Here is a 13,289-nt window from a genome sequence, read left to right as displayed (position 1 = left end):
TTAGAAACTTAGACCATGGAATACTAGTATTTATTGGTTCGGTGGTGCGGGGATATGATATGATGATGATGTTTACGTACAGTACGTTTTATGTCAAGGAGGTATTATTGTTTGTTTGGATCAAAGCTCGTCAATGAGGCTATCTCATCTTGTGAATTTGACGACTCTTGACCTCCCCAACTTGAGATATTCCATGGTCATATTCCAATACCGAAACTAAAGCATGCTGCGCGCATCATCAAACTGATGGGCGTTAAATGGGAGATGGACATGGAGTCATGAACATGGGTATTGGGTTGTCATTACACAGGTCGTCCAGCTTGATCTCATTGGTATCTCGTGTCATCTCACAATATGTGCCTAAACGAACAAACAACAACAAAATATCTGGAACACCAATCATAGAGTCGCCACCCCTCCACCTGAGCCACCATCTACCATGCATGCTGCTGCTGCTGGTGGAAATGCGACTTAGCATGAGCCACCAGGGCAAGCGACCATCGTGCCGTAGGTGCCTCCATCGACGCCGGCGAGCGTAAGGATGGCACCCACAACACCGCCGAGACCCTCTCCGGCAATGAAACCTACAGAAACAAGGGGTTAGCTTCGGATGCAAGTCAAAGAAAAAAAAAAAAAAAAACGAAAGGCCAAGAATGGGAAAAACGCTTACCGGCAGCAACAGCGTAACCGTAAATGTCCCATGTCCTCATGCTCCACTTCCTCCAGAGTGCGGCAACGATGGCGCCAAGCAGCGCAGCGTTGGCGAACACGGGGGCGGGGATGACCCAGGACAGGGCGATGGCGCCCCAGTTGGGCAGCCAGGCGCGGTACTTCTCGCGCGGGCCCACCAGCCAGTAGTGGCGGACGACGACCTGGATGATGGAGACGGCGCCCATGACGATGGCGAAGATGCCGCTCTTGAGCGGAATCTTGACGTTGGGGTCGGTGACGGCCTGCGCGACCGCCTTCCAGGCCGACACGGACGGGACCAGGAAGGGGCAGTGGTCGTCGACCTTGGTCGGGTCCCAGATGCACGGGTAGGCCGAGGTGAAGAGCACAAACAGGCCCGGGCCGAGCCAGACCGAGCAGAAGGCGCCGATGCACTGGGCGATCCACTGCTTGATGGGCGACGTCCCGATCAGGAAGCCGGTACGGAAGTCGCTCACCAGCGCCGTGGCCATGTCGGCGCCGCCAGAGGCGAGAGTGCCGGCGACGAGGTTGATCTTCTGGGCGTGCGGGACCGAGTAGCCGCTGTGCGAGGTGGCGCCGCCGAAGATGAGCTGCGACGCCTTGGACGCGGCCGTCAGCGGCGTGTTATCCGTCACGGCGCCGATCTGGATGGCGAGGAACGAGAACAGGAAGGCCAGTACGATGGCAAGGATGGTCAGGCCGGGATGCATCTCCCACTGGAAGTGGAAGATGATCATGCCGATGACCAGAGTGACGAGGAGGCCGAGGGTCCACATCCACGTCTTGACCTGCTGCTCCGGCGGGAACGGGTCCTCGACCAGGGTCTCGTCCCTGGCCCGCGATGCGCCGTGCTTGGCAAAGAAGGCGCTCTGCTTGCCGCGCGCCGTGAGGGCGTTGTTGATGCCCGCGCAGGACTGGAACCATACCGACTTGGCGCCGGCCCAGATGGCCTTGTACTGCACGAACAGCTCGGCCATGGAGCAGCACACCATGACCATGACGCCGGGCCAGAGCAGCCAGTACCGCGGCGAAGGCGTCCGCTCGCCCAGCTTGGAGAGCGAGGTGAACGAGTAGAGGCCGTTCCACTTGGGGTCGTCGCCGCTGGCATCGAGGCCAATGCACTCGCCGTAGTGCACCAGGGCGGGGCCGATGATGGCCCAGGCGATCACGGAGCCGGCAAACATGGAGATGGCCGGGTTCAGGCCGATCAGGATGCCCGAGCCAATGAAGGCGGGCGTCCACTCAAAGTACCAGCCCCACGACTCGATGTTCAGGGCCCAGCTGGTGTAGCCGCTCCAGATGTGGATCCAGGTGAAGACGTGCCAGTCGTAGAGGATGCCAATAGCGTAGTAGGATGCCACCCGGTGGCAGAGCGCGCCGATGAAGCAGATCGCAAGGCACTTGAGTTTCTTGATGGCGTCAAGACTCCCCGCCGCGCCCGCATGCATGGAGCGGATGGTGAGCGCGACGGCGGTCGGCGTGGGGAACATGAGCTTCAGCTCCCGCGCGACTTGGATGATGAAGAACTTGCGGAGCGGTGTGACATAGAACATGCCGACGAAGGACGTGACGAGGGTGATAGTGAAGATGATGCCGATATCTTGCGTGGGGCTGTGCCCGTTCATGACATCGAGCTGGTACATGGCGGGGAGCGCAGCCACGAAGATACCGCCGGTGCCGCCAGCCCCCGTCGCCGCCGCCTGGACGATGGAGTTCTCCTGGGGCCCGAAGAGGCCGCCAATGATGGGGAAATTACGCCCCGACTTCTCCATCAGCCTCAACACACCATACCCAAAGATGGCGCCGAACATGTTTGCGCTGAACGTGAACCCCGTCTTCAGACCTGCCACGAACGTTAGCACGAGCACAGGCATGGGAAGAGAATAGGAAGACGTACCGAGGTACAGGTTGGATGCACAAACCAGGGAGCCGAGGATGCAGCCGGTCACGACCGCCCTGACGGTGAGCGGGTTCTCCTCGTGAGGGATAGAAGCGTCCATCAGAAGAGGCCGGTAGAGATCCTCCTCAACCTCGATCTCGACCTCGGATCCGGCTTTCTCGATCGATACATTGTGCGTCTTCAGGTCGGCCGTGTTCTCGATGGGCGGGTTGCTTTCCGAGAATGGGCGCACCTGGGCGGCGGCCGCCTCCGCCTGGAGGTCGAGCTCCTTCTTCTCGTCCATAGCGCTGGGCTTTGTGTATTACAGGACCACCAGTGACACGGGCGGCTCCCAGCCTGGCGTGAGCGCGATCGAGCAACGAAGTTCGAGGTGGGATGGGACGTGAGAACAGAAGGAACCCGAGAGCGAGCGGGAACGCGGTGGCCCGCAGAGTGTATTTAAGCTGAGTCCCTCGGTCCGTCTATCGGTCATGCATCGAGTCCAGCATTCCAGACGAGCTGCCGTGTAAGGTGACTCCGAGGTCTTAGTCCTGCGCTTGGCACGTATGTTGGTACCACCCGTCCGAACGGAAGCAGAACCTACTCATTGTGTCCAGGGCTGGCCTTATCCAGTCGCCACCGGAGGCAACGTCCCCCGGGCCCGCTGCCATGTGCTGCTCCTCCATCTTCGGCCGCGATAAACAAGGATGCTGGAATGGACGACATCCCTGCCGGGAACGCAAACCGAGGAATCAAGCGGGGATTGGCCCTGACGAGACAAACCAGCCAGCAGCGCGCTCCCGGCCCTCCTCGGCGATCAACCAGCCAGTGATTCGCCGGAGCGAGGACAATGTCCCAGATTAGGCAGGTCGATAGCGACCCTTTTTTATGGAGGAACTGCAGTGGTCGGTGGTTCCCGAGGGTCCTGCACCAGCAATGGCATCAAAGGCTGCCGATCCGGCAAGTGCATGCGTAGGGCGTCTTGGTATACAACTCTGTACCAGGTATTTTAGCCTGCTCCGATCTGATGCTTTCGCCAACGCAGATAGCATTTGACTTGCAACTGCGTAGAGTTCTGTCCACGGATGTTGACTCAAGGTGCGTCTTTTGATGCGAAAGCTCGGTTTGCATTTGCAGAACCCATACTCTTGTACCTCCGTACGTGCCATATCATCACTTCAACCGCTGCAGTGGCAAACAGGAGATAACTTGATAAGATTGCCGGGTGGTCGCTCACAACATCCAACCGAACTGATTGGGCCGTCTGATTGGCATCTGCGACGCGCTTGCAGTCGAAGAAGGCAGGTTGAAGTCTTCGGCGCCATGCCGGAAACAGCAGGACCGGCAAGCTTGTGGGACGGAGCGGTTCAACAACCACCTCACGATCCACTGAAACGGATTTACTTACCACAACTAGTCTCGCGTATAGCCTTTATTTCTCCATCTTGTCAAGTCCAAGGGCGCGGATTCTGCTTCACTATGGATGTGTGACACGAGATTGGGAGGTAAATCGTCAGTTTTGCCGAAAGCCGGGGCGTCTTGGCATGATCCACGGGTGTAACCGAGCCGATTTCGCTAGCTGTCCGTCAACCACCCGTATCCAGGACCTGAGGAGTAATTATCTCGAAAATGCTGCATGCAGCAAAAACGTCCGCCATTGCACCTCCCTATTTCAGATTGTTTGCAGTATACATTACACCACTGTAGCTGTACACTTCAACATTTATCGATTCGGAGCCTGAAAAAGCTACTTCAAACAGGCAGGTAACGGTTGTAGTGTAGTGTGTTCTTCGAGCTGGCCATGTGAAAACATCTTCGACTCAGAGTCCAGTCTCGCAGATGCAGCAGGGTCAGGACAGCAGCAAGACAAGCGACCATCTCAGCCCAGGCTACGGCCCAGGTCCGGCTACAGGGGCAGGCACAGGCGTCTTCATCTCCGCACAAATGTTCGGAACCGAGGTGAAGAGCAATCTGACCGAGAGCGAAGCCTATGTCGTCGCCGGTCGCTGCGAGGCAGATCCGCTGCCGCCGGAGCTGCATCACAGGGCCCGGTCGTTTGCAGAGGGGAGCCTGCGGCCGACAACGTAGAGCGAGGTGGACGACGCTCATCGGGGGAATGTTACGCTGGGGAGGGTGAGGAAGACTGCTCGCTGAGACTTGGAAGTTGAGGAGGGGCAGGGAAAGGTCTATCGACGGTGCTGATTTGCCTGCCAAACGCATCACTCAATCTGCCTCCACAGGTATTGTAGTTACATAGTAGCAACTGTTTCGGCAATGTAATTTTGTAGCAATTTACTGGTTCATCTATGAAACGTATTAGTATGTATTGTACAGTGATCTGGCATCGTTATTGTCATATCCTTACCGCAGCACCTCCATCGCCATCCTGGGCCGCCCCCTCAGACTCGGCATCAGCACCAGCCCCTTCATCAGCCACAGTTTCCTCGGCGGGGGTGGCCGCGTGTGTAGGAGCCGACGGTCCCGGCGTAGCGGCTGCAGCGGATGCAGCGGCTTGCTCCTTTGCCAGCTTCTTCTTCTGGCTTCTTTGATACCACCGCTGGCGGTTTCTCAGTGTTTTCTGGAATATATCCATTAGATAGAGTCCTTCTCATTGACATTCTAGTGATACCTATAACATAAAACAACTTACCTTTGATGTGCTACCTGCGGGTGGCGCCTCGTGCGTGGCCTTCTTCTCCTTCGGGTCACGATAGAATGATACTATTAGTATATATCCATCTAAAAGTCTCAAGACCACAACATCAGTTAATCATACATGGCGCTTGTTCAGCTCCCTCATTGCTACCCTTAATGTGCTGGGCGCAACATAACCGGTAAATAGGGCGAGGGTCGGTGCCACTAATATAAACAGTTAACGTATTCGATAAGCGAGCGGTCCAGACAAGCGAACGGTCCACTTTCCACTACCCTATAAACACTGTCCTCAATTGCAACACACCAACACTAAGAACCAACTATAATTACATCAGAAACAGCTGAATCTGAGGATTCTGCAGCCTCCCGGCAAGTACGCGCATTATGGCCAGGCTTGCCGCACACACCACAGCACCGAACCTTCATACGACCCCCCCCCATACTGCTACCTTCCGGCTGCGTTTCTCCTACTACCTCTCCACCCACAGCCTTCTAGGCCAATAGATCCTATGCACCTTGTATAGTGAGTGATCCTCTAAGCTGCACGCGTGTTCTTTTAGCTCTCCGGCGCTTGCTCAGTGCCTCGTTGGCCTTGCGGATCGAAGAGACCTCTGACCGAAGGAGAGCAACCTGGTGCATTATAGCCATTGTACCCTTGGTAAGTTGATCTACAGCAGCCAACATCGAAGTTAGAGAGCTGTTTTAATAGTTAGCAATTCGAGTCTTGATGAGCGTTGACTGCGATTCGGCTTCTCGGGAGTTGTGTGGTGTCTGAATGTCATGAACCAACCATATATGCAGGCCGGCGGGGCCGCAGCCAGGCCGGGACGCCAATCGGGAACGGGACGCAGTGCGGGCCCCGGGCGGCTCATTGCTATTCCGGATGTTGCGGTCAGCATTTCTGTCAGTCGGCCCTACTTCGGCATGCATGCCCGGCTTCGTGGGGCGCCCGGGCAACCACGGGCACTTGTGCCGGTTCGGCCTTGACAGCAGGGAACTACAGTATGCAACTGGCAGTTGGGACCCACTTCTTTCGGTGGATTTGCATTGCATTTGAGTCTTGGCGGTGTGTCCAGGGCCATGTATTTAATCAGGATGAGCCTTCCTTCGGGAAGTGTTCATCATACAATCAATGGACCTTCTTTCAAACCCTACCTTTGGGCTTCGGCCCCAACCTAATCGTATACGCTGTTGAGCTTACGACCCTAGTCATCCTCTGATCAGAAGTAGAGGACTTAATTTATCTATGATTTGTGGCTGTCGAGCCCGGAACATCTGAACTATCTATAAGGTGCTGACCTCTCTCCTCCGTCACGCTGATACATGACCTTACCATACTGAGCAGTGGTGTGTGTCTGTGTTTGGTGTAGTTGTGGTGGTCTCTGCACCTGTTCAATATAGGGTCTATAAATACTCTCCTCGCCTGTATAAACTAGATGAAGTTCCTTGGTACTATAAGAGCATTGCTATCATCTATAGCGTCTATGCTTATAAGAGCTAAACTAATATCAAACTTATAAGTATCTAGGAATAGCTAATATACGCTCGGGCCGTCTATAAGTGGTCTCTTCCTCGTATAGAGCCGTACCTTCTCTATAAACATCTCTACGCTCTAGGGGCTAGCTTCTAGAGACATGTCGATACCTAGTATAGCTATAGGCTCGGAAAGCCTCTAGAGTATACCGTATCTATAGCTTCGATAATACCGGTAGAAAAGATGTAAGGGATCCATAGGTTGAAGGAGCTCCTTTAGTATGCTATAGAAACACACTCCTTAGGACAGGCGGCTATAACTATTGCTGGAGGAAAGCGTAAGAGGGACGGCGATATAGACGGCGAGTACGCCGCTCGAGCCGCTAAGCGCAAGAGGGAGAGCGGCGCCGACGGGGTGTACGTCGCTCCAGCCGCCAAGCGCAAGGGGATCGCCAAGCACAACGTGCCGTACCAAAAGACGCCTTCCCTTATCGTGTTATATAGTGCCGATAGCGATCCGTGCGAGGATATAATTATCTGTTCGCCGATATGCAGATCACTCTGTCCGCACACAGGACCTCCACGCCCACGTCGTCAGGCCCTGTAACCGGTTCGCCTGCGATGCCACGGCCTGCTGGCCCTGGCGGAGTTGCAAGCAGAAACCGCTTCTCGTCCCCAAACCGTGTTCCGAATCAGTCACTTCGAAAGACCGCTTCTGCCCCAACGCTTGTCCCATGCCGCGCGGAGCCCGAAACGACCGAATTACCTCCCAGCCCAGGAGCACCGCTGGTTTCAATCACGGCTGACCCTGACCCGGTGCTCACAGTTCCGTCTTCAGGTATGGATCGCCGCCTTCCAGACCCACAACTCTTCTAACCGTCGATCAAATGGCGACAGCTCAAACGATGGTTCGGGCACAGAGCAATTGTTGGACGATCAACTCGCTTCAAATAGCACTACCCCAGCAAGAAACCGAAAAAGACGAAGCTCTCCCCAGCCGGTCACAAGCAAAACGTCAAAGGCAGGAAAATAGAAGGCGCGGCTGTCATTAACGTTAGATCCTGAAGACAGCACCTTTCCTTACCCTTCCAGCGTGCATCAATCGCCTTGCATGCGATGTAGTGCGATGATATCGAGCCTGCAAAGCCTAGCGGTTGCAAGAAGCTCAGCCCGTTCCTCCAGGCTCCTTTGGCGGGCCGCTTACGGCACGATCCCCCTGTACCTGGGGTTTGGGATCAGAGGGAGTCATTGGTTGTAAATAGCTTCACTCTCTCCTTTTTGGAGGTTTTTTTCTGGCGTGTGTTGGCTCGGCTAGGGAAGGGGGGGGGGGGGGGGTGTGTTGCAAGGTGCCCCACAAAGGTCCTTTGTTCCCTACCACTGATATCTTCCACCCGACACCCTACTGCCTTTTCCTCCACCACTTCAACCAAGCAAGACAGACCACACAGAATACCACCACCAGTTCTGCCTTGCCTGCCTGCATTCCCCTGTGACAGTTTCTGCATGCCCAGCTCCACAACCTCGTTCCGCTGGCCATGACGCTGACGGCCGAGTTGGGTCCAAAACAGAGTCCTAGCTGGCAGGAGCGGACAAAACTGATGGTCATCAACATGGGAGAGGTAAGGGAGAGAACCAATGAAGAGAAACGGCTGCTTCTCGCGGTGTGGTATCTCAGCTCATAGTACGTCCGTCGGCCATTTAATAGCTCATCTCGTGTCCCCGGGAGAAGTTGACCATGGTGGTAGTGTGTCAACGAGCTTTCAACAACTCGATCCCATGAGATTCTCGCCGTACATGCAGCAATGCCTGCGAGAATTGGAAGAGGCGGGGGAATACTCGGCTATCACGCAGTGGCGCTGATTATAGACCGTAGCGACAGAATAAGACAAGCTCCAGGCTATCTTGAATAAGCAGGTCCAAACGAGAGGACGCTAGCTAAAGCTAGCTACAACCTAGCGTGCTAGGATAAGTTCCAGCCTTATCCATCGACTCCTTCGCACACTGGAACACACCCGTCCGTTGAAACGACAGACCGTAGCGCAACAGGAGAACTCGACATGTTCCTCCATGTCTGCTGTACTCGTAATGTTAGTCAGTGATGTTGGAAACAAAACATGACAGAATGGCACTGAACTGACACTGAACCTAAGGGTCGGGGGTAGTGCACATGGGATTGTCGCAGGGAACATGGCGTGGCACAGTCTGGCCACCAGTATAAATAAGTATGGCCTGGGGCCGACTTATTGTGGCATGGTTCGTCTGGGATGCATGTGAACCGGCACTCTTTGCATATAACAAACGAGTCTCGGGTAAACAAACAAACGGCGTGATATCAACGGTTGACTGGAAATGCTGTTCGAGTGGGCACTTCCCCATAGGGAAATGCAAACCTTTGTGTGCCGATGGCTGTTGCTCGACTAGGTTGGGAATTTCCCACCCCTGTACACAACCTATCCCATTTGAGGGAAAAAGACAAATGTGTTTAGCCCACTCTGCACGTAATCGGACGCCCTAGGCGTCGTGGGGATACGTCGGGGGGCGTACACGTGGTCGGCGTCGTTTGCTTTCCCATATGTCAGTGGCAATCCACGCTTTTCAGTGACGATCTACAACGACTATCTGGAACGCTCACCCCCCAGCCTGGCCCGTGCCTATCCCGTCTCGTTCTTCTTTTCACCTCTCCTTCGGATATATATAGCCAAATTACGGCCAAAGAACTCGTCCTCAGCTGGGAATGGCAACTCTATATATTCCTCAACCATCCGTTCCACACGCAACGATACAGGGTCGGTTCTAGGAGAAGTTAGATTCCTAAGTCGACATACCAAGAAGGGGGAAAAGGAACAAAGGAACAAAGGAAAAAGAACCTACACCGCCATGTTTCTGTCATCCACAGTGACCTTGTTCCAGATCATGATCGCGGGCCGGGCAAGATCCGCTATAATCTGCCTCACTGGAATGTCGGGGTTCATGGCAATGATAACGCTTGCTTCGTCCACTTCGAGGAAGGCTCTCGGGTCATCGACAACGGTGAAGCCAGCTTCGGATAGGACCCGCTCGTCGACTGGCGTATAGATGGGGTCCTGAGCATAGCATTTGATCCCGCCAACATCCTCGCCGTCGGCGCCCGTCATATCGCTATTTGCCAAGAAATCTCGGACTGCCAGGGCCAGGGCGTGCTGGGCCATGCTGCGCGTGATGTCGTTGCCGGCCCAGCTCATGGTAGAGCATGCAAAGGCGACAATCTTGTCAATGCCAGGTGGAATGGCAACAGAGGCGAGTGTGGACTTGAGATGTACGAACTCTTTGCTAGAGGCCAGGGACCGCGTTGCCCGCTCAAACCTCTGTTTCACAGCCGCGTAGTCTGAAGTTGGCCAGAGGCCTACGAGCTCATTGGTTCGCGCGTCCCGTATCTCGGTTGAATGGGCGACCTCGATTGGCAGACAGGAACGGCGTACTGAGTAGGAGGACACACCTGGGGCGGCGAGAAGACGCTCTATAGGATGATATACAAGGCGTGGTTTCGTCCTAGTCGAGGAAAAGATTAGAGAAGTATACGAGACTCGAGGGGGAAAGACCACCAACAGGGGTAGTCTGTCATCAATCGTACATGATACAGACGTAGTCATCCTCATACATAGGAGTCAGATACTCCCTCCCAATCTCGAGCGGAAAGTGGACAGCGACACCGTCGAGGCCGGTCACGGAAACCAGGCGATCAAGGTTTCCGTCGCTTTCGAATTGCCGTACCACGTCGCGAAACGAATCTTTGGTGAAAAAAAGGATCCCCGCGTCGTACTTGGCCTGGATTAGTCGATGGGCTGCCGTCATCCGCTCGCTTTTTTCGTCGAGGGTCATGGGAGGATCTGGGAGATCGGCATAGGCTACAACAATAAACACGCCATCGTCATCACCATCGCCATCAACCTGGGGTCGCAAAGACATAACTTCGACCTCTCGGAGAGGAAGGAAGAAGAGTTGGGCGTCGCTGACGCCTTCGAGCGAGCGACGTTGACTGAACGAGAGGGGCAGAAAGCGGGAAAGACGAGATTCAGGGAGGCCTCCGTGCGGTTTCGCCCACGTGACTCTGTAACCTAGCGACCACAGGAGACGCAAATCGCTTGCGATTTGCCCAGAGCCTTGAGGAACGAAAGTAGATCTGAGACTGTTGGGGGAAGGACGGGAAACTGGTGATGGTAATTATCGTCTGTTCTATTTGGTCGGTTCTGTGCTGTGGAAGGGGAAGAAAGTGGCATTAAGGCCGTGGGTAGGTGGCTGCAACCAACCAAAGCCGTGGGCAACTCTAATCCTGCAACAGAATTGTGACGAAACCACAGGCAGTCCTGCCTCTGAAAGGGTTCGCCGGTCGAAGGTACTGCTGGTCGGACTGTAGGTCTCGGTGAAGCCAAAGGGTTCACAACACTGCAAGTCGCAATGTCTGCACAGTAGGTGAAGGCTACTGTTTGTAATTGCTCACTGAGGAAGCTAGCTATCAGAATGAGTGACAGAATGGTAGAACTATATACAGCTTCCTCCCCTAGGTATCCTCGTACCTGGATCACCAGTGATCACCTCGGCCCGGTGATCATAGGTGAGCCGCTCACCGGAATCACCAACTCCCGATTGATCTTGGTGATCCCTGCCGTCCCTGACGGCCATTTGACCCGGGGTTCCGGGGTCGCGCCCCACCCGGCCGCCATATATGGTTGGTTCATGACACCAGGCCCAAGATACCGGCCGGCGTCGACTCGGTTAGCATATAGCCTAGGGACACTACCATCTTGCCTAGTAGCAACGACTAGAAGCGTTCGTAGGGCGGGTTCTGGACGGCCCTGAGTGCCGAGGAGGTGAACAGTACGACGCCGATCGATATGACCACGGCCACCCCGACGCCAACCGTCGGTGGGACCGGCGCTTCGGGCCCTGACTCGAAGGAGAAGCAATCTTGGCTGTCGACTGGGGCGATCGCGGGAATTGCCATCGGCTCAGCCGTTGCCGGGATGGCGCTGGTTGGGATTGTGGTGCTGTTCTGGTGCCGGGGGAGGAAGCGCCAAGTGGCTCCTCAAGCCGGGGAGATCCAAGCTGCTCCGCCGGCTGTTGGCACTTCCTACTATGACGGGAAAGAGCCCGGCTGGGGCGGGGTAATGGCTGAAGCGCCAGATTCATTGCACAAGATTCATGAAATGCCGCCGCCGGACAGAGTTTATGAGATGGCGGGTGATCATCCTGAGGCCATCGGGTGGGGCTTGGCGCGGTGATGCTTTCCAGGCTCATCCTTTGACTGTTTCCGACTAGTACTGTTACTTCAACCCGTCAAGTGTATATATACTTCATTTAGGAATGCGACTGAGGGACACCAAGAGTTTCATGGATGTAGATTTTTTGTTTGGTTAGGTCCTTAATCCATGCCCACTAACGTTGTCATGATCCTTATTGAGAACGTGAGCCAGTTCCAAAACTTAACTCACGACCGACAAGACATAGTACCGTTGTAGAAGATCGGGGGGCAAGAAGTCTCACCAGCTGTTAGCCCAGCATTTATCAAAGTGCGAGAACGCCTCTATATCCCTGTAGCCCTGAATTTTTCCAACCTAGAAAGGCCCCGCACATCGCGTCTAGACTCTATCTTCATTACCCCAGCCATAGCCCAGCGGTCTACTCATCCCTCGCTCGTCTTCAGAAGACGCCATAAAGACAAAGAAAACGCAAGATCACCCGACAACCCCACATGTGCGCCTTTCCACTCTATATCCGATGGAAGCCATCCAGTTCCTCTCTCACTCAGCCTCATCATCCGTATCCGGCGGCCGCGGCGTGCCCTTGGGACTATTCAACCACTCGATATGCCTCAACCTCCGCCTGACCTCCCGTTCCTTCAGCTCACGCTTCGTCTTCTTCTTCTTTTTCGCCTTGAACTTCATGCTCTCCTCCGTGACCGCGGGTCTACCGTTATCCTCGGCCCCGCTGTTCACCGCGCTGCTGACGGCACTGGAGCTAGGCACAGGACTGTTCATACCACTAGGCACCACGCTTGCAGGCTGGCTCGCATCCTCAAGCCGGTCCAGCGTGACGGCCGAGTGGCCGCGGTGGGTAACCCGTCCGTCCACTACGTGCCACTGTTCGGTGGCCAGGGCACCGACGAATTCTTCGTTGTGGGAGATCATGACCACGCCAGCACGTGCGTTACCCAATGTGCCAGCACATTCGGCCCCTTCGCCGCGGCGGGATGTAGCGCGCTTTGGAACACCTGGTTTCTGCCGTCCATGTCCCCACCAACCGAGAGTGGAGCCAGTGGACATCCCATCAGTGGAAAAGTGGCCGCCCCGGTGCCGGCTCCCGCGCCTGATGTCCATCGACCGCTGCTATGGATAGACTCGTGATATTCACTACCCCGAGGCGCCGATTGTCGGGTGCACCGGCACAATGCGTGTGACCCGACCTGCAGCAGGTTACAATTCCAACCAAGTCATCCGAGAAGTAGTCTCCCGCGGCTGGGGATCGCATCTAGATAGATGCGTGACTCATGAGCTTCCAGCTTTATGTTCATGCAAAGACCACCTATCCCAGCACCATCTCTTGTTCCGGTCTTATA

General features: G+C 55.2%; 6 protein-coding genes across 6 annotated transcripts; 2 read left to right on the top strand and 4 right to left on the bottom strand.

Annotated features, from left to right (window-relative positions):
* Positions 1 to 233: 233 nt before the first annotated feature.
* On the bottom strand, positions 234 to 3,021 carry B0T15DRAFT_1022 (OPT oligopeptide transporter protein-domain-containing protein). Its single transcript, XM_062861371.1, has 3 exons — positions 2,588 to 3,021; positions 671 to 2,533; positions 234 to 584 (listed from the first exon to the last, which is right to left on the bottom strand). Exons 1-3 carry the CDS (start codon positions 2,871 to 2,873, stop codon positions 472 to 474), a joined length of 2,262 nt encoding a protein of 753 aa, XP_062725129.1. The 5' UTR covers positions 2,874 to 3,021; the 3' UTR covers positions 234 to 471.
* A 1,159-nt stretch (positions 3,022 to 4,180) lies between these two features.
* B0T15DRAFT_996 (uncharacterized protein) lies at positions 4,181 to 4,960 on the bottom strand. Its single transcript, XM_062871529.1, has 2 exons — positions 4,935 to 4,960; positions 4,181 to 4,873 (listed from the first exon to the last, which is right to left on the bottom strand). Exon 2 carries the CDS (start codon positions 4,787 to 4,789, stop codon positions 4,322 to 4,324), a length of 468 nt encoding a protein of 155 aa, XP_062725128.1. The 5' UTR covers positions 4,790 to 4,873; positions 4,935 to 4,960; the 3' UTR covers positions 4,181 to 4,321.
* Positions 4,961 to 7,200: 2,240 nt separating this feature from the next.
* On the top strand, positions 7,201 to 8,023 carry B0T15DRAFT_515270 (uncharacterized protein). Its single transcript, XM_062868175.1, has one exon. It carries the CDS (start codon positions 7,247 to 7,249, stop codon positions 7,571 to 7,573), a length of 327 nt encoding a protein of 108 aa, XP_062725127.1. The 5' UTR covers positions 7,201 to 7,246; the 3' UTR covers positions 7,574 to 8,023.
* A 1,101-nt stretch (positions 8,024 to 9,124) lies between these two features.
* B0T15DRAFT_515264 (uncharacterized protein) lies at positions 9,125 to 11,087 on the bottom strand. Its single transcript, XM_062868174.1, has 3 exons — positions 10,308 to 11,087; positions 9,569 to 10,225; positions 9,125 to 9,490 (listed from the first exon to the last, which is right to left on the bottom strand). Exons 1-3 carry the CDS (start codon positions 10,640 to 10,642, stop codon positions 9,349 to 9,351), a joined length of 1,134 nt encoding a protein of 377 aa, XP_062725126.1. The 5' UTR covers positions 10,643 to 11,087; the 3' UTR covers positions 9,125 to 9,348.
* A 335-nt stretch (positions 11,088 to 11,422) lies between these two features.
* B0T15DRAFT_497650 (uncharacterized protein) lies at positions 11,423 to 12,105 on the top strand. Its single transcript, XM_062867281.1, has one exon. It carries the CDS (start codon positions 11,569 to 11,571, stop codon positions 11,953 to 11,955), a length of 387 nt encoding a protein of 128 aa, XP_062725125.1. The 5' UTR covers positions 11,423 to 11,568; the 3' UTR covers positions 11,956 to 12,105.
* A 369-nt stretch (positions 12,106 to 12,474) lies between these two features.
* B0T15DRAFT_488086 (uncharacterized protein) lies at positions 12,475 to 12,861 on the bottom strand (the record flags this gene model as incomplete). Its single annotated transcript, XM_062866473.1, has 1 exon — positions 12,475 to 12,861. The coding sequence occupies one exon, from the start codon at positions 12,859 to 12,861 to the stop codon at positions 12,475 to 12,477; it is 387 nt and encodes a 128-aa protein (XP_062725124.1).
* Between the last annotated feature and the right edge of the window lie 428 nt (positions 12,862 to 13,289).

This window comes from Chaetomium strumarium (assembly GCF_033439665.1).
Source record: "Chaetomium strumarium strain CBS 333.67 chromosome Unknown B0T15scaffold_1, whole genome shotgun sequence".
Lineage (NCBI taxonomy): Eukaryota > Fungi > Ascomycota > Sordariomycetes > Sordariales > Chaetomiaceae > Chaetomium > Chaetomium strumarium.
This window is presented reverse-complemented; position numbering and strand designations above follow the sequence as displayed.

Bases quoted from the DNA above. Each gene is read 5' to 3' on its own strand.
- B0T15DRAFT_1022 (XM_062861371.1), bottom strand. From the start codon at position 2,873: ATGGACGAGAAGAAGGAGCTCGACCTCCAGGCGGAGGCGGCCGCCGCC. The intron at 2,534-2,587 runs GTACGTCTTCCT...CGTTCGTGGCAG, and splicing joins TGCATCCAACCTGTACCTCG to GTCTGAAGACGGGGTTCACG. The intron at 585-670 runs GTAAGCGTTTTT...TTGTTTCTGTAG, and splicing joins CGGTTACGCTGTTGCTGCCG to GTTTCATTGCCGGAGAGGGT.
- B0T15DRAFT_497650 (XM_062867281.1), top strand. From the start codon at position 11,569: ATGACCACGGCCACCCCGACGCCAACCGTCGGTGGGACCGGCGCTTCG.
- B0T15DRAFT_996 (XM_062871529.1), bottom strand. From the start codon at position 4,789: ATGCGTTTGGCAGGCAAATCAGCACCGTCGATAGACCTTTCCCTGCCC.
- B0T15DRAFT_515264 (XM_062868174.1), bottom strand. From the start codon at position 10,642: ATGTCTTTGCGACCCCAGGTTGATGGCGATGGTGATGACGATGGCGTG. The intron at 10,226-10,307 runs GTACGATTGATG...TTCCTCGACTAG, and splicing joins GATGACTACGTCTGTATCAT to GACGAAACCACGCCTTGTAT. The intron at 9,491-9,568 runs GTAGGTTCTTTT...AACTTCTCCTAG, and splicing joins GATGACAGAAACATGGCGGT to AACCGACCCTGTATCGTTGC.
- B0T15DRAFT_515270 (XM_062868175.1), top strand. From the start codon at position 7,247: ATGCAGATCACTCTGTCCGCACACAGGACCTCCACGCCCACGTCGTCA.